This window comes from Squalius cephalus (genome assembly GCF_949319135.1).
Source record: "Squalius cephalus genome assembly, chromosome: 6".
NCBI classification, from domain to species: domain Eukaryota; kingdom Metazoa; phylum Chordata; class Actinopteri; order Cypriniformes; family Leuciscidae; genus Squalius; species Squalius cephalus.
In genome coordinates, this window is record NC_137127.1 from 40,738,224 (window position 1) to 40,762,186 (window position 23,963).

Consider the following 23,963-nt stretch of genomic DNA (forward strand, 5'->3'; position numbering starts at 1 on the left):
GGGGTAACGGAGTTTTGAGGTTGTACGGAATGTTGCCGGTGTTGCAGGAACTCCCGCCATTTTTCAATAAGCTATAAACCCTGTTGTTTGTTTATGTAATCAGCACGTCCTTCAAAACAGTATCTACGCGGTCTATAGTCGCTGCGGGAAAGGGATTGGTACGTCGCTTTGGCCTGGAGAATCGACAGCAACACGGACCTGAGCGGCATAAGAAAGCCCGCCATACCAGCTCTGACGGGCCGCCTTTCGCGCTTCCATCCCCGGCACTCAGGAGGAGCTTCCGTTCACTTCTTACGCTCTTTTCAACCATCTCACGATGACCCCACCGGCTGCCCCAAACCAACGGATTTCGCACAGGAGATGTAACTGACCAGTAAAGCCGTAGTTTTGTTTTGTTTTGTTTTCACGCGCTTTGTAAAAAGTAAGTAAAAGCAGCGCGCGCTAGCCTAGCCCCCATGCTACGCCGCTGAGACGCGCGGATTTCACTCCATATTCAGTTTAAGCTGAGATTGAGCGGTGGGTTAGTTCAGTAGTTCACGTTGCCGATACATCCAGGACCGCAGCAGCCCGCACGCGATGGCACCGTTGCTAGGCCGGAAGCCGTACCCGCTGGTGAAGCCGCTGTCGGAGCCGCCGGGCCCAGGAGAGGAGGTGTTCATCATCGAGCACTCTAAAGAGGCCTTCAGGAACAAAGAGTATCCTTTCCCACTGCCTCCACTATCCTCCCGCGAACCCTGAACACACACACATGCGTCCGCGAGAGTCTCCATATGTTGTTTCCACGCGGATCGTGGGTTCTGAGCGCGTGCGAGCACAGTGCGCGCATTTAAGCGGTTATTATTGTTTTCATCTTGCGCGCTGCATCTCATTGTAACGCTAACAGGCTAAAGGTGACATGACGTTTAGATCATCCGGGATTACACTCTTTTAAGGCAGGGCTTAATGTTATATTTGTCTGATTTTGAGTGCTGAAACCTTGTAAAATTCATGTTATTGAGAGGTGGTTGTTGTCCTGTGTGCATTTTAGAGCGAGCTAGTGTTAGCGAGCTAGCTCCAGGAGTGTTAGTGTGACGTCTGGCGGCTAAGCAGTTTCTCATCCAAGCTGCTATGACTCAGTCTTGTGTAACTCGCGCGCACTCGCTTTCATTTACAGTTCACGGATATGAGTTTATAGATTGATGCTCCAAGATTGAGATTGACCGTTATCTGTATACTGGGAGTGTGGCTCTGATTGTACTTATATAGTTTCAGCTCAGGCTGCCACCGGAGGGGAAAGTGCGAGTTCACGTGCAGCTGCTGCGCGAGGTCATTTGCGCGCGAAATGTTCATCGCACGCCACGTGAATTTGGTCATAATCGTCTGGATGAGTAGAGCTGACATCAGCAACCGCGTATTTTAGTCTTTTGATTTATGTTGTTAAATGCAGCATTCGCATATTTGTTGACTATATGATGTTTTTGTAAATTTGACTAGAGATTTGCTCCAAAAAAAATTGATATTTATATGGTGTAGAGAGAGACGGAGTTTTATTTATCTCACACAAAATCTCTTATTTGACAGATGTCACGGTAACAGGTTTCCTGACGAACCACACCTGTCTCTAAATGGTAGCCTATAAAAGAAAGTGAACTTGGCCCGCATGTTTTACGGAATCAGAAAACTAGCCAATCAGAAACTCTCCCTGCGTCTCAATCACTCTCTGCGTTCGGGTTTTGTGACATCGGATTGGCTAACGTGTATGTGGAGGGCGGGGCTTTGGGGAGAAGGCTGTAGGATGGAGGTCGGTGCACGTTATACAAATTGAAAACTGTCTTTCTGACTCATTCTAAAGATTTAATCACGTGCTTAAACTTTAAACGCTTGTTTCTGTTCCAGCACCAAAAACTAGACAGTTTTCCGGTTTCTCCCATCAAGTGTGTGTTCTAGATCTGCCAAAAAAGTGTTTGAAGCAAGTAAAAGTTTTAAGTCAGTAGCTTTCATAAGACGTTTTTTAGATCTAATGATGGAATGATGATGATATAATAATTAATCAGACAATATTTGTTTTTGTTTTTTTGCGGCGATCGGCATCTGCCATTTAGGTTTTGCTTGTCTGTTGTGAAATCTACATGTTTTGACCAAGTCATAATTTAAAACAAGTTTTAAAAAAAATATTTAATTTGAGCATTTTTGTCTGTCTTGTTTGCTTTCATAACCAGGTTTCTAGATATACTGATATCGGATATTTAAAGCCCACATTAGGTGACCAGTAATTATTTATTATGCTTGGATAAACATTTACATAATTAATACATGAACAGAGCAAAAAGTATTTCTCTTGCCTTTTGGTAAGGTGGTTTGACTCTTTTCAGAGTGCCTGTAATATAAATTTTACTGAAACTCTTCTCTTGTATTTTTGCTTCCTGTTCTTGCAAATTTATATCGAAAAATGTTCATGGAGGTTCTGCTGCTGCTGGCCCTTTAATTACTGAGCTTGTGTGTTACACACATTCATTAATTATGAATGAGTCTCTCATAAAGGAGGGACGGCAGGGCAGCTCTGCTGTGGAAGTGCTGAAGAGCTAGAAGTGTTTGACTGCGTTGTTTGTCCTTAATGCTGTTGTTCAGAGAGTATGAAGCTCGACTGCGCAGGTATGGAGAGCGGATATGGACGTGCAAAAGCACTGGCAGCAGCCAGCTTACACATAAGGAGGCTTGGGAAGAGGAGCAGGAGGTCACTGAGCTGTAAGTAACACAAATGAGCTCATACATGAGTGATATGATATGAGCATCATTCAGTTATCGGTCCTCCATTAATTAAGTCCTTCTCAGTGTTTTTTTTTTTTTTTTTTTTTTTGGGACTCTGTATATGGCGGCAAATCAATGCCAATAATAAACGAGCGCACAACTGATGCGGGCGCGCGCGGTAAATGACATACACGAGAGGATAACAGATCTACACGCGAAGAAACGGGAACTCGCGAGCTCATTCAAACCCTGCGCGCGCGCATGACATCATCTCTGCACGCAATACAAGCCCTCGCGCGCGCGCATGATCATTCCCCACGCGCTCGCGCTTGATCTGCTCTCGACTGCTGCTTTTGCTCGCTCAAACAATTTTATTTTTGGCAGTCGAGGGGCGGGACTTACTGTTTTAATAACCTCAAATGTCATTGGTTACTTTTCCCCTTTTCCAGAAGTCAGTTGCGATTGGACGCCTGTCCAATGACTAGTAATTCACTTGACTTGAGACATGAGACATCACTTAATTTGTTTTATTTATTGTGGTTTATTAATGTGTAATGTGATTTAATGCCTTGTTAAAATAGAATAGATTCTTACCAGATACTTTATTAACAGAAAGTCTTATTGCATTGTGTTGTTAAGAGATATTTAGGCTACAGACTAATGACGCATTTCCATGGTTATTAGCATTGCAAATTGACCAAATTTTGTATAAATTTTTAGGTAATATAAGTGGTTAATTATGTTTTCTATTAAATGCAAAAGGGGTTCTGGCCTCTCAAGTTAAGATACAGTACACAGCATGAATTACAAATGCCTTTTCAGAATTTGCTACAAAATATAGAGGAACAAAATTAAACCCAGCAAATTATTAGACCCAGCAAATTAGATATTAAAATATTATATAGTGATCTTAACCATCTAACTTTTTGTAAGCTAATAACCTAATAAGAGAAAGTATGAGGCAAGTACAGTACACAGTATAAATGATTACACCCCATCTGAACATAACATATCTTTAAAAAAAAAAATGTCCTAGATAAAGAAAAAATTCTGAATTTGTTGGGTTTCAGAGGGGTGTAATCATTTATGCTGTGTACTGTATCTTAACTTGAGAAGCCAGAATCCCTTTTACATTTAATAGAAAATATAATAAACCCCTCAAAATTGACATAATAGTAATACACAGGATGATAACAAAAAGCTTACACAACTCTTGAATATTGATATAGTAATGTATCTTTCATCCAAAGCCCTTGTTATATTTGCAACTATTTAATGGACACGTTTTACATTTCTGAGGTTCTCAGAACCAATATAATTTTGGTTGGGTAAACGTAAATAGTGGTGAATGAGAGTATAGTGGTAATGCAGTGGTGATATACAGCAAATACAGGTGAAACTCGAAAAGTTAGAACATCATGCAAAAGTTCAAAATTAGAAACAAATTAAAAATTTGAATATTGTAAAAAGGTTTTCATAAACTGTAAGCCATAATCATCAAAATTATAACAAATAAAGGCTTGAAATATCTCACTTTGCATGTAATGAGTCTATATAATATATTAGTTTCACCTTGTAAGTTGAATTACTGAAATAAATGAACTTTTGCACATGAACTTAGCCTATTCTAATTTTTCGAGTTTCGCCTGTATGACTTTACATTTCCATTTTTCTCCAATTTCTTTTAGATATTTTAATGCCAATATCACAAATCACAGTGTTATAAATATAAAATGTAAAAATGTAAACAAAGTTTGGTCAATTTGCAATGGAAATGCGTCATTAGTCTGTAGCCTAAATATCTCTTAACAACACAATGCAATAAGACTTTCTGTTAATAAAGTATCTGGTAAGAATCTATTCTATATTAACAATGCATTAAATCACATTACACATTAATAAACCACAATAAATTAAACAAATGAAGTGATGTCTCATGTCTCAAGTCAAGTGAATTACGAGTCATTGGACAGGCGTCCAATCGCAACTGACTTCTGGAAAAGTAACCAATGACATTTGAGGTTATTAAAACAGTAAGTCCCGCCCCTCGACTGCCAAAAATAAAATTGTTTGAGCGAGCAAAAGCAGCAGTCGAGAGCAGATCAAGCGCGAGCGCGTGGGGAATGATCATGCGCGCGCGCGAGGGCTTGTATTGCATGCTGAGATGATGTCATGCGCGCGCGCAGGGTTTGAATGAGCTCGCGAGTTCCCGTTTCTTCGCGTGTAGATCTGTTATCCTCTCGTGTATGTCATTTACCGCGCGCGCCCGCATCAGTTGTGCGCTCGTTTATTATTGGCATTGATTTGCCGCCATATCTGTATCTCTATATTTAGAGATCTACTGGGCATTTTTGGCTGTCTCAATATGTAGTGAGCTGCCAGTGCCACCTTGCATTTGTGCTTATCTGAGGCACAGAAATGCTGGATAGGTAAGCAGCTCAATAGGTTTAAGCTGTAGCTGTTGTCATACATTATCTGAGTTATTGGGAGGGTTAGTGGTTTACTAAAACTTGTTACTAGAAAAAATAAATGTTAACTCAAAATAAACGATTAATTATTTCAGCTTGTTCCCAAGGCAGCACAAATTTCATTTATTACATCAACTTAAGCTACAACATAAAAAAACCCTGACAAACACACAACAAAATTACTAAAACTTTAACTAAAATTAAAAAAGAAAATATTACAATATAAACCAATTCAAAATATTACTAAAAACTATAATAGTGTCTCAGTGATATTGAAAAAGTGCTGTTTTAGATCATGGAATACCTGGAAATATTGTAATTTTAAAATTGTGATTTCCAGGCCTAGAAACGAATCAGGCAGTCTAACCCGATTCACTGACTCTTAACTCTTTCTTAACGCTATTCAAATATACCTGTACTTGGCTCTGAAATATTTGATTGACTTGAAATTATTCTTTGTGCAGTTTGTATAAAATTAGTAATCTGGAACCCCTTAAAGCAGGGTTTCTCAAACTCGGTCCTGGAGGGCCACTGTCCTGCACAGTTTAGCTCCAACCCTGATCAAACACACTTAGCTGTGAGTTTCTAGTGATCCTGAAGACATTGATTAGCTTGCTCAGGTGTGTTTGATCAGGGTTGGAGCTAAACTGTGCAGGACAGTGGGCCTCCAGGACCGAGTTTGAGAAACCCTGCCTTAAAGGCATGGAAATTCATTGGGTGTTGCAACCCTTTATTTTCCAGCATGTCTGCTGTATATAGCAGAGAGCTTTTAAACAGAACTATTGTCAGGCTGTTGTGATGAGGGAGTGTCATATGACCACACCTCTGCTATTTCATTGGTGCCCTTGTGCCATCACTCCCCCCTTCTAATAAGAGTGTATTCAGCAGAAGTGTAGAGAAACGCTCTGACCTGCTCAACTGACATTCAAACAGATTTCTACAACTTCTGGTGTGTGGGAGAGAGAGAGCGAGAGAAAGCAGTTTAGTCTCGTAAGCTGCTTATGTAACCAGACACACGCGCACACTCACAACAGTTTGCAGTACAGACCATATAGAGCGTTATGCTGCTTTAAGGGTCAATGTGTTTTGGATGCTATTTTTACTGTTCATTCTTCACTCCCGTGTTTCTCATCTCCCTCTGCTGGCCATGAAGAGTATGAAGTTGTATTGTTTTCAAATGAGCTTTACTGGTGTTTAACACAAATCCTCCCGAAATAAATGTTTTCAGGGAAGTCTAACAGTAGTATTCAGGTAAGAAACTGGGCCAGTGACGATTCCATCGACTGTCCTGAGCGTCTTTCACTCTGGCCAACAAAGTGTCTAGCCCTGCATTGGTTAGCAAATCAAAGCATATTTTCATAAAGTTTTTCAAGTTATGGTGAGTGAATCATTTGTTTACTTATGTTTCCGATAATATAGAATGGTTTTATATTTGGCAGGCTTCAGGAGGAGTATCCGGTGTGGTTTGAGAAGCCTGTTCTGGAGATTGTTCACCATAACACAGTATCTCTCGATAAGCTAGTGGATCTGGTCTGGGTGGAGATCCTCACCAAGTACGCTGTGGGCGAGGAGTGCGACTTCTTGGTATGAACTTGGATCTAATATTTTGATGCTTGTATGTAGGGTAATGGTACACCTGTATGTTCACCTATATTCGAGAACACCATCCCTCCTGTTGTAACTTAAGGCTGTGTGATTTCCGCGATGCAGAGAGAATCCCGGAATCAGTCCGGTCATGAAAATAGAATTTATTATAATGCAGATGTCACATAAAATGCACAAATTGATGGATGGTTGAATAAATCAAAAGTAGAACTGTACAATAAATCAAATCGCAACATGGTCTGTGAATATTAAAGCGCAAAAAACTGCTATATAAATATATAATCTGCATGTTTTTGCGTATGAGCTGCGCCGCTTCGTCTGCTACATACTCAAGTATGCGTGACTCTCAGCGTCTGCCGTTTCACAATATGAGAACATCTCCAGAGCTGCTCTGAGAGAACGCTTAATGAGCATTTTGTCATTTTATTTGAGAGAAACTGTCAAATACACTCTGAAACTTAAAGGTCTTCACTATAACCCGTCAAAATAAGTTCAGTTTAACTTGAAGAACTTGACAAATATATTTACAGAGATGTATACTGTTTTACAATAGAATGTGCTTCTCAAAGTTCTAATAATAATTAACAATAACAATTTATTTAAACCTTTATGGAATATAATGTTTTGTCCATTATTTAATTTAGTAAATCTCTGTTGTGCAGCACAAAAATAAAAGGTTAAAAGTTAATTTTTCATTTGGTTACATATTAAAACATAATCAAATAAATGACTAACAATTTAATTAATCACCATGTTTGACAATGTATTTGTATCAAATCATAAGAAAAAATAACTATGAAAAATACATTTCATAGGACTCTATTCTTAAATTAATCAATTATTAATGATAAAAACAAGTTGTTAATCTAATCCATAATCAAATTAAATTAAATTGATTAGACTTGTTTATTCAACTTTCAATTATCCAAAAACATAACAAACAAATGGTTTTCTGTTTGTCACAGAGCGGAAATTTGTCTTTGACACTGGAGACAGATACATTCACATTAATGCTTAAAAACACATCACACATTAACACTGTTTCCATCATTCCACTGTTTCATCTTAACTGATGATAATAATAAATAATACTGTATACTGTAAAACCTTGATCTTTTCCGAGACTGATATCATACCGTGAAAATCGCATACCGTTGCAACCATACTTGTATGTAGTGTGGGACTTTTTTTCATTGGAATTTGTCTAATTTGTTTTTTTTTTATTCTGTCTACTTATGCCCAGTTCTTACATATTTGCTTAGATATTACTTAAATAATTAGTAATGTGGATGTGATCTCTATCAAATGATCACATCAAAAAGTCATGGAAATTTATTGGCATTTATTTTTTTTCTCATAAATTACATTTATTTATGTGGGAACCCTGAATATGTAGTATTATAATGATGTTGAATTGGGCATATTATCTGTCTTTCTCCCTCTCTTCTGTTCTCTCTTTATGGATGTGAAATGGTAATTCTGTCTTGCTCTCTCTGTAAGGTTGGCAATGATAAGACTTTGCGTGTGAAAGTGGTAAAGCTTCATCCGCTGGAGAATCCTCCGGAAGAAAATGTGGAGAAAAAGATGGAAGGAGCTTGTGATTCTCCATCCAGTGATAAAGAGAACGCCAGTCAGGAGAACCTGAAGAAGGAGCCACTGCCCAAAGAGGAGGAGAGCAGGAGAGAGAGTCTCTGTAAGACTGCTCTTTACGTTCATTCATGATGTCTTTCATTATATTCAAAAATACAAAATAAAATTCATATTTAATATTATTATTATTATTGTTGTTGTTAGTTACTGGTATTATTCAACTGACCAGTAATTGTATATTAATTACTGTTATATACATTAAACCCTGATTGAACCAGGTAGAATAAAAAAGACATTTGCATAATTTTTTTTTTGTCTGTAGCTGATAGGGCCCGTCGCTCACCCAGAAAACTCCCAACCAGTATGAAAGAAGAAAAGAAGAAATGGGTCATGCCCAAATTTCTGCCCCACAAGTACGACGTCAAACTTCTTAATGAGGACAAAGTAATCAGTGACGTCCCCGTAGACAGCCTGTTCAGAACGGAGCGGCCTCCCAACAAAGAAATCATGCGCTACTTCATCAGACATTACGCTCTGAGGTTGGGGTCGGGAGAGAGCGCCCCCTGGGTGGTGGAGGATGAGTTGGTGAAAAAATTCAACCTGCCGAGCAAATTCAGTGACTTTTTACTGGACCCTCACAAGGTGGGATACGTACGTGATATGCTTTAGAAAGAAGTGCTTTCATAAAAAAAGTTATATTAACGTTTTCTTTGTTTAGTTTTTGGCAGAAAATCCATCAACTAAGAGGAAAAGCATGAGCTCGCCCGAAGGTAAACCCAATAAGAAGCTGAAGACTGGAGAGACGGGAACAGACAGTGAGGGAGTAAATGTAAAAGGGGAAAAGAAGAAAAAGAAAAAAGACTCCCAGAACATACCTCTCAGTCCAACCCTCTGGAGTCATATGCAGGTGTGTTTGAGCAGAGTACTTGCAAAATCTAATCATGTGAGCAGATGGCAAAAACGTTGGCTATAAAATAGTGATTGGCTGATATAGATGTATATAGCACTATTTAATTTCAAGAGGATAAAAATTAGAGGTCGACCGATAGTGGATTTTACCGATACCGATATTTAGGTTTGACCGTACGTGCCGATAACCAATTAATCGACCGATAGTTTTAAAAATGGATACTGGATAAAAAATAAAGCATAACACTCCAAGTAAAACTGCTGAACTGAAATGTGCTAAATTAAATAAATTTATAAATATGAATATATTAAAATGAGAAATTCTACAGAACGAATTCTACACCAATCAACTATCGGTTCCAATATATGGGCAAAACCAATGAATCGGTCGACCTCTAATAAAAATACATGCATAATACGATAAAAAAACAATAATTTGCTGAAATGAAAGTTTAGAAATAATTTGAATAGAAAATAATAGAAATAATTTGAAGATGAACAAAATTAAATCAGCTCTTTTTTTTTTTAGATGGCAACTTGATTCTGTAGTCCTATTAAAGTATTTTTCAGAAATAAGGATTTTGTTAAAAATATGAATTAAGCCTGCATGATTTGTAAAAAAAACTATATATATGTATATGTATATATATATGTATATGTATGGTTCGTTTGTGCTTTTGCTTATATATTCATATGACAAATAATAAATAAATAAATAAATAAATAATTATGGAACAAAATATGATTTAAAAGTACAGTATTTAAGAATAAAGCTAACAATAAAGTAATAGTATTTTTACGGAAAACTTAACATGCAGGCAGCCTATGACTATAAATCATTAGAAAGGTGTAAGGATTTATTATAAAATATATAATTTTTTATAAATTGTCAGGAGGTATGCAAAATCTGAATCGGAGACCATCTATTTAATATGAAATATGAGCCTCTGATGCATCCATTGTGGGGGAAAAAACTCCTGTACAAACGTATGGATTATCATATAAGTTTCTTTAGAAAGAAGTATTGTTGTGCTATTTTTTTTTTTTAACCTAAAATAGGATTGAGTGAGCGTTACTGGGCATTTGTTTCATTCATTCTGGACGCTAGAGGGCGCCCTCGCGCAGAAACTCCAAATATGCCTCAGGGACTTCCAGGGACTTCCTGGAACTTCATTGTATTACTTCCAGAATTCCCACTTCCCTACGAGATGGGCGGCACATCATTTTGAAACCACTTTTATGCCATTAATTTGTATATGAGATGACTAAAATACATCTTATGCTCTTTAATTAGACTGCCCGATTGAGTTATTTGTGCATTTTATTGTATTTATGTCATGTTTGTGTATTTTTAATTAAAAAGTCATTTTCTTTTATTCAGGTGAAGAAAGTTAATGGATCACCTTTAAAAATGAAAAACTCAGGTACTTCCAAGAAGTCTGATGGGGAAAACATCCTCAGCACCCCAAAATCAAACAAAAAATCCACTGACCCCAAAAAGAGCCGCAAGAGTGGAGTCACCAAGACTCCCAATGGCCAGAAGCTCTCCAAAAAGGATGAGAAAATCATCAAGAAACCCAAAATGAAGCAGATGACCCTTTTGGATCTTGCTAAAAGTCCACCTGCTCCAGCTAGTCCAAAAAAGCGAGGGCGAAGTTTAAGTACTGGCTCCGCTAAGCTGGGCAAACCTTTTCCGCCTATGGCCTTGCATCTCCTTCGGTTTTACAAGGAGAATAAAGGCAAAGAAGACAAGAAGACCGCTCTGTCCACACTGGTGTCTAAGGCAGCAAAAACGCTGTCCGCAGAGGATCGCGGACGACTTCCCGAGGAGCTGAAAGAGCTGGTGCAGAAACGCTGGGAACTCCTTGAGCAAAAACGCAGATGGGCCCTCATGACCGAGGAGGAGAAACAGGATGTTCTACGTCAGAAGCGTCAGGAAGTCAAGCAGAAGCTGCGTGAGAAAGCCAAAGAGCGTAGAGAGAAGGAGATGCAGATGAGGCGGGAGATGTCGCGCCGTTACGAAGACCAGGAACTCGAAGGCAAATGCTTGCCAACATTCCGTTTGTTCGACATGCCCGAGGGGCTTCCCAACGCCCTCTTTGGTGACATAGCCATGGTAGTGGAGTTCCTTCAGTGCTACTCTGGCCTCCTGATGCCTGATGACCAGTATCCCATCACCTCTATCGCTCTGATGGAGGCTATAGCTGGAGACAAGGCGGGTTTCCTCTACTTGAACCGTGTGCTGGTGGTTCTGCTGCAAACGCTTCTGCAAGATGAGCTGGCCGAAGGTTACAGTGAACTGGACATGCCGTTATCCGAGATTCCTCTGACCATGCACTCCGTATCCGAGCTGGTGCGCCTGTGTTTGCGGCCAACGGATGCACATGAGGAAGAGAGTGCCCGTGGCTCAGATGGCTGGCAGCCTGGTGGGGGCTACGATGACGTGGTGAGCAGCGAGTTTTTGGAAAAGCTTGAGACATCGGAGGTGTTTGAACTGACCCCTCAGGAGAAGGTCAGCCTGCTGGTGGCGCTGTCTCATCGTATCCTCATGACCTATTCGGTGGAGGATCACGTGGAGGCCATGCAGCAGCGATCAGCCGAGCTATGGAAGGAGCGGCTCGCCACGCTCAAAGAAGTCAATGAACGTAAGAGGGCGGAGAAGCAGAAACGGAAAGAGCAGATGGAGGCAAAAACTGATGCTAGTGGAGATGCTGTAATGAGGGCAGATGGGAGGAAAGATTCAAACGTGAAAAAAGAGACACCTAAGGTCCCTGCCAAAGTGGAACCAGAGCCGGAGGACATGATCAGCACAGTGAAAAGCAGACGCTTGATGTCCATTCAGGCCAAAAAAGAAAAGGAAGAACAGGAACGGCAAAACAAAGGTGAGAGATGAGTAAAAAAAAGTGAACTTGTAAATGGTAAATGTTCTTGTAGTTCGGGCCTCTTGGTTCTTTTGGTCCGGACCAAAATAAGCAAAACAATAGTCCTGGTTCGCTTGGCGTTCACACTGTAATTTTTAAGATTGAACCTAAAAAAACCCAGTGTTTTGTGACAGAACTAACTAACAAATATCCAAAACAATACTGTGTGCTGGGTTAAATGTGCTTGTTATACGTGTGGTATTTTGACCAGCTGAGAACTCAAATGTTTTCAGAAGTCAGAACAGTTGCAGGAATTCCTCCATTGCACATATAAGGGGCTGTTTACACCTGGCCACTTCATGCGTTTTCTCAGATCGGATAGCTATCTGATTTATCAAAACGATTCCATTTACACCTGGTCACATTAATGTGTTTTCGCAAAACGGATATAAATCCGATCTTCAGTTCTCGCGCTATATGCAGATTTAATGGAGTTCACATCAGCGAAAGCAACAGATATGAGCTGCATTTTATTGATAATCAGCTAATCTCAAAATCAAAGACCGCAATAGGGGAGAGCAGTCTACGACTTACTTTCACTTTGATTTGCGATAGTTTGTGCGTTGGCTTGACGAATAGACGCTCGGCTGCTCATCTGTGGTGATGCGTGTTGCAGTAGTGCCGTCATATCTGGCTTTAACATGACATGTAGACTATAACACGCTCACACGTTTATTTATTTTTTAGCATTGTTGGGAGGAGTACAATTTACATATGTGGTTTCAAAAACCAGATGCATTTACACTTGTCCAGTTTCGTCTGGAATGCGACCCAGACCTCCGACTGAAGTGGTTTGTGCGATCGAATTGAAATCCGTCTCAAATGCGTTACGGAGGGCATTTACACCTGGTCTTTTCACGATCTGATAGCTATCCGATCATAGAAAACGAAAGTGGCCAGGTGTAAACAGCCCCTAAATCAAGATCTGCTGGAAGGAGACTGCATTTCAGATGCCTGTACCGAACTGTAATGGACAACGTAGCTCCTATGACTAGAAAAAATAAGGTATGCTTCAGCATTCTGTCCTGTTTAGGGATGCATCTTGTGACTTCACATCCTGTTTTTGGTTTGTTTAGATGTCTATGGTCCATGCTCTGTTCATACTTCAGTCGAAACGCACCAGATTTCATTTGGAAGTGGGCCAAGACCCATCTTTTCAGCGTTCTCGGTCCGCTTGTTTGGTGCGCGTCAGGGTTCGGATGGCAGCGTTCACACAAAATTAACTACACTTACAGGGCAATTGCTCCAGAGTTCACTTTAATCAAACCAAACCTACCAAGTGTGAACATACCCTGAAAGTAGGGCACTGAGAGACACAATGTAGACAGTCTGTATCAGAACAGGGTAATTAAAGAGAGCAGCAAGTTAAATGTGAAATGGTTGAGTTTTAGAATTGTTTGTTTGCTTAAAGGCCCCGACACATCAAGCCGACAGTTAACCGTCGGGTCGATTTTGAGCATCGGTCAGCTCAGGTTTTCCGGTGTGTTCCACACCGTGGGCTCTAGTCGGACACATCAGGGTATTTTGAGCCGATTCCGCATGTTGAATCTGCGTCGGGCCATCGGTGAGAGAGCGAACTCTGGCTGTTCAGCTTAGCAAACGAGTCGGTGCACGAGAATAAAAGTGAAAGTGATGAAAGCGAGCAAACAAGTCATCTTACCTGAGCATTTGAATGCACAAATATTTTCATAATAACATGAGCCGACTGGAATGAAGAAAGTGATCAGTGTGATTGATATTCAAAATGGAAAGCAAGCGCTGCTTTGTTTACGGTTTGTATATCTGCAGTCCGCTAGTTTCGGTTTTTCCTTTTTGAACAACGAAAGGATGCATTAAATTGATCAAAAGTGACCGTAAAGGCCATTTATATTGTTACACAAGATTTCTATTTTAAATTAATGCTGTTCTTTTGAACTTTCTTCCAAAAAAAATTTGACTTGAAATTTTGTTTTGCCGTTCCAAAACTTGAGACTTGAAATTGCGACCATTTTGGTCGCATTTGCTCCCGAAATTTAATCTGTGCGACCTCAAAATAAGATAATAAAAATTATCTTTTTAAATAAAATGTATGTATGCATCTCCTGCAGAGCGTATGGAGAAAGAAGCAGAGGAGGAGCGCATAAGGAGGCAGAAAGCTGCAGCAGAGAAAGCCTTCCAGGAGGCTGTCACTAAAGCGAAGCTGGCGTTGAGGAAAACACCGCTGGGCACTGACCGAAATCACAACCGGTATTGGCTGTTCTCCGATGTGGTTCCTGGGCTGTATATTGAAAAAGGATGGGTTCATGAGAGTATAGACTACACGTTCACTCTTCCTCCTGAAGAGGAGCCGGTGTCGACAGAGGAAGATGACGAGTTAAAGAAAGAGGAGGAGACAGAAGGTTAGTCTACCTTTGCACTTTCTAAATACTTTATTGTAAATGTGTTATTGACCAGACTTTTTGGCAGAATTTAAATGTTAGACGCATAAAACCTGTTGGCCAGACTAGATTTTCTGGGAGATGTACCACATCTGTTGTTTATAGAAGCAACCATTTTCTTGGTTTTTGGTACAAACTTCTACTTAACGGGTGTAGTCAAGTACAATCCATGTAAAATGGTTTATGTTTGGAGTAGGAAAAAAAAGCAAAAAATTCAGATCTAACTTCTAAATGTATAATAGAATAATGTTACTTTCATTGAAATGCAGTATGTTTGAACGTGTCTGTTCCTTGCCTTCTCAGATGGAGAGAAAGAGGATGAGGGCAGCATAGTCAGCACTTCTAATGAAAATGGCCAGCAGGGGGCGCCAGTGCCAGAGACTTGTATTGAGACCACTGTGCCCAAACAAGGCCAAAACCTCTGGTAAATGTTCTTGCAAATTCCCAGCTGTATCATTTGGTGTCTGGGAAATCAGCCTTTAAGTAATTTTTGTATGAGACTACACATTTTTTGGGAGGAAAGGCCTCCAATAAGAAAAAGGTCTAAAATGGGTTAAAATTAACTTTAATTAGGACATGGCATGACATCTGTCAAGATATATCAGTATTGGGTGGCAACACAAATGCTTGTTCTTAAACTGTTTTACCAGGTTTGTGTGTGATTCACCAAAAGACCTCGATGAACTAATAGAGAGTCTTCACTCTCAGGGAGTAAGAGAGAGTGAACTTAAACTCAGGCTGCAGGTCAAGTGAGTATATAAAAATACACGTGCACACATCCCCTTCCTCCTGAAAATACATTTTCACAACTTACTTGCTTTCAATCCCAGTAAAAATGAATGAAGAATTCAGATGGTTTTCTTTTGTGTTTTAGTTACCAGGAAATCTTGCATTCCATCCATCTGACAAAAAAAGGTAACCCAGGCCTTAAGACGTGCGACGGATACCAGGAACTGCTTAAATTCTTGCGCACTGACATTTTCGAGGTAGCCTCTCGTCTGCAGAAAGGAGGCCTGGGATACATGGAGGACACGTCTGAGTTTGAGGAGAGGGTGAGAAACATTAAGATCTTGTGGTGAGGGTGGGCGCTTACACCATTACCATCCCGTGAAATAAGATTTTGGTCAATAATACTGCCCAGCCCTGCTTCATGGATCTCTCCACCACTTTGAACCTACCTGACCTCTCACTTGTGTTTTCAGGTGCAGAACTTGGAGAAACTGCAGGATTTTGGCGAGTGTGTGATCACCCTGCAAGAGAGCGTGATCAAGAAGTTTCTGCAGGGCTTCATGGCGCCCAAACAGAAGAAGAAAAAGAAGACTGGGGGAGAGGAGAGTACGACTGCAGAAGAAGTGGATGATCAGAAGAGACTGGCAGAAGAGGCCAGGGTGAGTGCATTTGTGCTCAATAGGGCTTCATGACACTAACATTTCAGTAATTGATTTCATTATTCTCAATACCATAGCCAAAAAATATACAAAACAAACGGCTGTGTTTAAAAGTTAAAAATGAATATAAATGTTAACAAATTAAAACAATGATATGTACTTCTCAGTCAAGTTAACACTGCAGGCATTGATTGAAGCAAACAGAAATTAAGGAAAAATACACAAATTCCATGCATTAGAACTAATAAAAACAGAACAAAGACAGTGTTTTAATATATTTTAAATGTAATTATATTTCCGTAATGACAAAGCTGAATAAAATATTTTTTTTAAACTAACCCCAAATCTTTATACCCCCAAAAATGGAAATTCTATCATTTACTCACCCTCATGTCATTCCAAACCTGTAAGACTATCGTTCATCTTTAGAACACAAATGAAGATCTTTTTTTAATGAAATCTGAGATTTCTGTCCCTCCATTGACGGTCCACGCAACTGACGCTTCAAAAAATTCATAAACATATCGTAAAACTAATCCATATGAATCAAGTGGTTTAGTTAAAATTTCCTGAAGAAACATGATCGCTTTACATCATGAACAGATTTACTTTAGGCTTTTATTCACATATGAACATTCATCAACTCGCACATCAGTTGTGGTAAACGGAAGCTCAAGCATGTTCGCTTGACGTGTGAGAAGAAATGAGGTTCATTCTCGTGTTACGCAGCACGTTTGAGCTTCAGCAAGAGGTTTGTACTCGCACTTCAAGCATGTTCGATTGAGCTTCTGTTTGTTCACTGATCAATGTTTTGAAGTATGAATAAAAGCCTAAATTAAATCTGAATTTTTAACTAAACCACTCGATTCATATGGATTAGTTTACGTTCTCCTTGTGAACTTTTTGAAGCATCGCAGTAGTTGTTGCGTGAACTCAGTGGAGGGACAGAAATCTCTCAGATTTGATTTAAAGTCCTCGTGTTTCGAAGGTGAACGAAAGTCTTACTGGTTTGGAATGACATGAGAGAGTAATTGATGACAATTTTATAATTTCTGGGTGAACTACCCCTTTAAAAGTAGTGTGAGTGTATATAATGTTCAAACTACACTAAACTTGTGCATATTGAATTTCTAGGTGGCCACGGCGGTGGAGAAGTGGAAAACTGCCGTCCGTGAAGCTCAGACTTTTTCTCGCATGCATGCGTTGCTCGGCATGCTGGACGCCTGCATCAAGTGGGACATGTCTGCAGAGAATGCTCGCTGTAAAGTGTGCCGCAGGAAAGGTGAGACATCAATAAAATACAGCTCATCTCTGTTGCTTTCGGTGACGCGCACTCCATTAAATCCGCATATAGCGCCGGGAACTGAAGTTCGGATTTATATCTGTTTTGCGACAACACATTTAAGTGACCAGGTGTAAATGGAATCGTTTTGATAAATCAGATGGCTATCCGATCAGTAAAAACGCATTGATTGACTCTTAGGGCCTGTTTACACCTGGTTACTTCATTCTCTGCATGTGCTGTGAGTTTTAACATGCATTTGGGAATGCAACATGCACCAGTTTCGCTTTCTCATTCACAGAATGACACGATGGTGTCAGAAATAGTGTCAAAATAAAGGCATGATTGATTGATTTTGATTTTTGATTTTTATTTTTTTTAGCAAAATTATCAACAATATTTGCATTAATGTAATTCATACAGGCTTCGTACGGGTGCTTGAAATCCTTGAAAATGCTTGAATTTTGATGTTTTCAAGGTTTGAAAAGTGCTTACATCTGGGATTGAATGCTTGAAAATTGTAACTATTTCTTTCACAACAAATACCTATCTGACTGAATAGTTTGTTTATTAAACGGAGAAACAAAATGTAGCCCTTCAGATACAGAGCGATTTGCGCTACGCTGGCCAGAGCAAAAGTAGGCGGAGTTTTCATTTTGATTTCTGTGCTTGTTTGGATGTTCCGTATTTATTGGCCGCACGGGTAATCGTCACAGAGCACAGCGGCAAAAGTTGAACTATTTTTAACTTTGACCGCGGCGTGAGCACAAGCTCGCCAATGCTGCGGCGCTTTGGTCAACGCAGCAACAAAACTGCGTCGCGTCGGCCAAACATTTTTTTTTTTTAAATTAATATAGGCTATTTATCAGGCAGGTGCCTGTGCACTGTCAGAGTCTTCTGGGTTAAAATGGAATTACAGGTTGTTGTTGTTGTTGCACTGTTCTCCGATTTTGTTCAAACCTTGTCTATATCAAGAATGTGTCCCAAAACCAAGGCCTGTAAAATGTTTCTGTTTAAATCCTATGTCTTCATATTTTCAGCCCTTAAAATTACTTCAGTTTTACAGCCTGAAAATCACATTATCTGGGAAGCAATATTTGGACATTAATATAATGGAAAATATTATTCATAGGCATTATCTACTTAGACAGTGATACATTATTTTAAATAAAACTTGTGATTTGCTTAAATATCTGATCCTTCTGCTATTACGAAACACAATTTTGGCTGTTTATAGCATTATCTCTTTTAATGTGATAAAAACACTAAATAATAATTTTGAAATCCTTCTGATGTCACTTACATAATAATTTGGAAAACAGCATACTGTATGTGAAACAAATGACCTTCAGACTCACAGCGTCACAGGGAGTAGTTGACTTCACACCTTTAGAGTATGAAATGCACAAGGGAGAGAATGGCCATCAAAGAGCGAATGTCTAAGATTTAAACGGCACCTGTTGCTGTAATGTGAGCTGCACACAAGAGGAAGTACTGCATGGAAACAGGAAGATTTAATGTGTAATTGATCTGGTTTCTGAATGTCTTTCTCTGCAGGAGAGGATGATAAGTTGATTCTGTGTGATGAGTGTAATAAAGCCTTCCACCTGTTCTGTCTGCGACCGGCTCTGTACCGTATACCGGCGGGTGAATGGCTCTGCCCAGCCTGTCAGCCAACCACTGCCCGACGCAGCTCCAGGGGCAGGTTAGTGCTCACGCATTGTAAAAAAAAATTTTTTTCTTCTTTCTAGCTTTACCACTGTAAATAAGCTCTAGTCATTCAGGGTTTGCTTAAATGTTTTTGAAGCATTTGTCTAAAAGTTTTAGTTTTCCCAGTTAAATGAATATAAATATGTGGCTAGTGTAGCTTTCTGTTTTTTTTTTCTATGCTCAAAAGTTCAATTCATTTACAAATCTTTGCATGTGCAGAAATTATAATGAGGACACTGAGGAAGAGGAGGATTCAGAGGAGGAAGATGAAGAAGAGTCTGACGAGGAAGAATCGGAAGAAGAATACAGGGACACAGGCCACAGCTGTGAGTGTCACTAAGAGCTTTGAGAACCAATACACTTTGTTTTCATTAAGAGTGCAATTTTTACTTCATCAATTTGTATTAATGTTTTCATACCAAAAATGCACCAAAAAAAACTATCAAATGTACTATAGCATCATGTCATGCTGAAGTGCTTGAAACTTTGTTTTAAGTATTGGCACAAACTCTAGTTGTCTGTTTTGGTTGTCACAGTAAGACCTAGGAAAAAGGTGAAGACATCTTTGAAGCCTAAAGTGCAGAGCAAACAACCACAGAAGAAGCATTCGCCTCCTAGTTCCAGACCCGCTTCCAAGCCAGATCCCAAACCTGCTCTCAGATCTTCTTCTAGATCAGATCCCAAACCTGCTCTCAGATCTGTTTCCAAACCAGATCCTAAGCCTTCTCCAAAACAAGATCCTAAACCTCCCAAACAAGATCCTAAACCTGCTCCCAAAGCTGCTCCCAAACCTGCTCCCAAGCAAGATCCTAAACCACCTCCCAAACCTGCTTCCAAACAGTCACCTAAATCACGGCCTGCACCGAGCCACCCCGCTGACATCGACGAGCTGGTGAGTAAAACAAGACATGTGGAAGTGAGGTCTATGTTCAGTACTGTTCCCCGTTTGCAGTATAGATCTTTAAAAATGTTAGGTTCATTTTTGATTGCCTTCTAAAACAATTGCACAACTGAGACAATTGATTCACTAAATCTTTTCAAATGGGTTCAGCTGAATCATTAAAAAGTACTGGTGAAAGAACAATTTGTTCATTAACAAGCATAATGCTTGCTTGTGTTGAGGCAACAACATTTTTTCAAGCATAATGATTGCTTATGTTGAGGCTACAACATTTTTTTTTTTTTAAATGAACAGTGCAAGTGTAGGGACATTAAGTATTAGTCACTGTACTAATATAGACCTATATGAATGTTCAGGAGTATGAAAGCACCATATGTGAGTGTTTCTGAAGTGTTTTTGATTGTGTGCAGATCCGACAGAGCTCTAAGCCTCAATTAAAGAAAAAAGCTGTTGAGCTGGAGAAATGTGAGGAGATCCTTCAGAAGCTCATGAAATACAGATACAGCTGGCCCTTCAGGTAAACCCTCAGACATTACAAAGGCATATGATTTTGTGACCGTTTTAATACACAAATAGATTTGTTAATCACAATTAATGTAATAACTTTTTAATAGACTTAAGGTAAAAGTTTGCTATTTAATTTACTTCAGTACCTAAAGGCTATGTCCCATTGTTTTAATTTAATATTTATACAATTTTATTTTTTCCCTGTGGTAACTGGTATAGAGAAAATTGTGACAACCCTACACATACATCTATACTCACATTCAAGTCACATTTATTTATACAACACTTTTCACGATACACATTGCTATAGAGCAGCTTTACAAAGAATCACATTATAAATGTTAATGTCTATAATATCTTAATATTTTCATGCGTTATTAGTTGCATTTAGCAGATTTAAGCTGGGTGATAATTTCATTTACATTTTGCGACAATTCAAGCAATCAAGCTTTTGAGAGATGTTATATAGCAGGGCTATTCAGTTAGCTTCTTTTGAGGGCCGGATTATTAAATCAAAAAGTTGAGGAGGGCTGGTGGGTTTATCTTATTTATTGAAACAGTAGCTTATTTACTGATACTGTTATGTTTCAATAAGTAATAAATAAAGTAAACCTAAAAAAAGTATTGTATTTACTTGGAAATGTGGTGCCCAACAGTATGCAGATTTATAAGACCATAATAAATAACTTGTTTACAGCTGTGAACAAATATAATTATACATGCTCGTCTTTATTGGTAAAGAATTATTTTATTTATAAGTATTATAGGCATAAATGAAAATATTCTGACCGTGAGACACAGGTAAAAACCATGCATGGCTACTCACTCACTACCACTGTATAAAAAAATGCCTAAACACAGGAAAAAACTATACACACAATGAAATATATATTCCTCTACCCACCTAATAAATCTAATGCAATATAAATGACTATAACATATTATTCTATATAAATAATCCACATTTCTGCCAAACTATGGTAAATGTTTGTAAGGGTGGTGATTAGGGGATTTAAAGTGTTCTCACTTCGTTCATGGCACAATGTTTCTGCTGTTTACCTCATCAGTCGTGTTGGGAATGTTGAGGCTAATTCATCCGATTTAAAACTAGTTAAATTGAGTGATTTTCTGGTCTGTCGAATTGAACCGCTTCTCACTGGATGTCTCGCTTCTCACTCATTTTGATGAGATCGTGTTGGTTTTATTTATGCTAGTGTCCACGACCGGGAGTAAACGCAACTCTTTTAAACTTGGCACCACTGCGGCCATGCGCATATCAAACCAAATTTAGATGCACCGCCAGGAGGAGGAGGGAGGTCGGGGTGCCCTCGGGTCGGATGGAGATGATTGGCGGGCCGGATCTGGCCTTTTGAATTGGCTTGGGCTGCCAAATGAATAGCCCTGCTATATAGTATACATCACCATAGACAAGTATACTGTATGCATGTGGATGAAGTTGGACATGCTTGTATATTCAACGTTATATAAAGAGGTAGATGTTTCATTTAGCAACAAAATAAAAATAATCAAGCAGTTGAAGTTTGCTATATAATATATATCACTTTATGCAAGTGTAATGCATGTATGTGAAAAAAGTTGGATGTAACATAACCAACTTTATATATAGACCTGTGCAATAATATTTTTTGCAATGAGATAAACAACCATGCTCCTGAGATTTGCTATGTTTGTGTACTGTATGTGTGCAGATAAAGTAGGGTGTACTAAATATCCAAATTTTAATATCGCAGAATGGTTATATAGTTTATATTTTTTGACGGTATAACAATCAAGCTGTCGAGTTTTGCTATATAGTACATGCCACTTAACGTGAGTGTACTGTATGTATCCTGTCAAGGTTGGATATTCTGACAGTAGTTTTATAATTCGTAAAAAAAATTATCTGGTGATATTAAGAATTATGATTTCAGTTTATAACAGTTTGGCTAATTGACAAGCCGCCATGGGTAAATGATGCATATAAATGACGGGGTTCAAAATTTCGATCAAATGGCCCACGCTAAAGCAGTTTAGTGGAGGCATTGACTGAAAGCAGTCGTGGCATAAAACATTCCTGTGCTGTCTCTTCTCCTCATCCAGGGAACCTGTTTCTGCTGAAGAGGCAGAGGATTATCAGGACATCATCAGCACCCCGATGGACTTCACCTCCATGCAGGACAAGTTCAAATCCTCTCAGTACCACAGCACCAGCGATTTCCTCGAGGACGTGAAGCTCATCTTCTCAAACGCAGAGGAATACAACCAGCCTGACAGCAACGTCCTGACCTGCATGACACGCACAGAGCAGGCGTTCGTCGAGCTCCTGCAGAAGAGCCTCCCTGGGGTCGGCTATCTGCGCCGGCGAACGCGCAAACGCCCCGCCACTCCCTCCGAAGAGGAGGATGACGAAGAAGAGGTGGAGGGAAGGAGGAAGATACAGAACGGGAAGCAAAGAGCCACATCCAGACATAAGGAAGATGATGAGGAAGTCTCGGGACGAAGGAAGGCCAGACAGAGCGGTAGACGACGGAACCAAGCTGACAGCGAGAGCGAGGATGATGAAGATGATGAGGAGGAGGAGGAGGTGACTGTGAGAAGGAAGAGCAAGCGGACGAGTCGGAAAGATTATCGAGAGCAGGAAAGCGACAATGAGAGGGACAGCAGGAGAACTGGATCGAGACGGACACCACGAGGTGTGACGGAAGACAAGGACGAGGCCAGCAGCGACGAGGACTCGGGCGGCCAGCGACATTCCAAGAGGCTCAAACGCTCATGAAGACCAGGGTGCTTTGTGTTCTTTGTATTCGTTTTCGTACCCCCTCCTTATTAATCAGAAGGCGAAACAGGCCATCCCGTACCCGCTGCATATCGGACAGAACCCTTTTTCACCCCGATGTAGATGTTTCTGTTTATTTTACATTTTGGAAGTTTTTATGTTAATATTGGAGAAAACTGATTTATATTTGTAAGTTGATTAATAATGGTGACACTTGTTTTTTTTTCAACCTGAGGATTTGCATTGAAAATGAGATGTCATCTCTTTGAGCTCTTAAGACTTTTTTTCATTTGATATTTGACCTAAAAAAAAAATGAAAGTTAAAAAAAAAGTAACCCCCCTATGTCCCCAAAAAATTGTACTCGCGAATGCCACCAAGCCATGTCTCGTTTTGATGACTTAGGAGGTTCCTCTGCAGAAGTTGACCTGAAAACGTTATAAAGTGGTGAAACTCGTAGATCCTTTAGCGTAGACCTTCATGCAGACTTTCAAATTGATTACCTGGTGACCGTCCAGAACTAGGCTCTTTCAATGAAACTGACCTTTTGTGTTTTCTGTCTCATGAGAGCTGTTTAATTGGCACTAAACCCCCATGGTGGTATGACGTTGATCTAAAAGTCTTTATTTTTTGAGTGTGCCACCAATTGTTACTTTTCTTTAGTCATTTATTATTTTGGCTGTTTTACAATAAAAACCGTCATCCTTAAGTTTGGTTAAACAACTTCTGTTTTTTAAAAGCAAGAGATTCCTGATCCTGTTTAT

The 23,963-nt window shown here is 39.5% G+C and overlaps 1 protein-coding gene across 1 annotated transcript; it reads left to right on the top strand.

Moving 5' to 3' along the window:
• baz1b (bromodomain adjacent to zinc finger domain, 1B) lies at window positions 1-23,963 on the top strand. Its single transcript, XM_079874331.1, has 18 exons — window positions 1-695; window positions 2,608-2,724; window positions 6,635-6,779; window positions 8,301-8,493; window positions 8,713-9,032; window positions 9,109-9,297; window positions 10,681-12,181; window positions 14,308-14,598; window positions 14,941-15,061; window positions 15,288-15,386; window positions 15,512-15,689; window positions 15,840-16,025; window positions 17,160-17,307; window positions 18,865-19,012; window positions 19,237-19,343; window positions 19,554-19,909; window positions 20,329-20,435; window positions 22,526-23,963. Exons 1-18 carry the CDS (start codon window positions 577-579, stop codon window positions 23,199-23,201), a joined length of 5,001 nt encoding a protein of 1,666 aa, XP_079730457.1. The 5' UTR covers window positions 1-576; the 3' UTR covers window positions 23,202-23,963.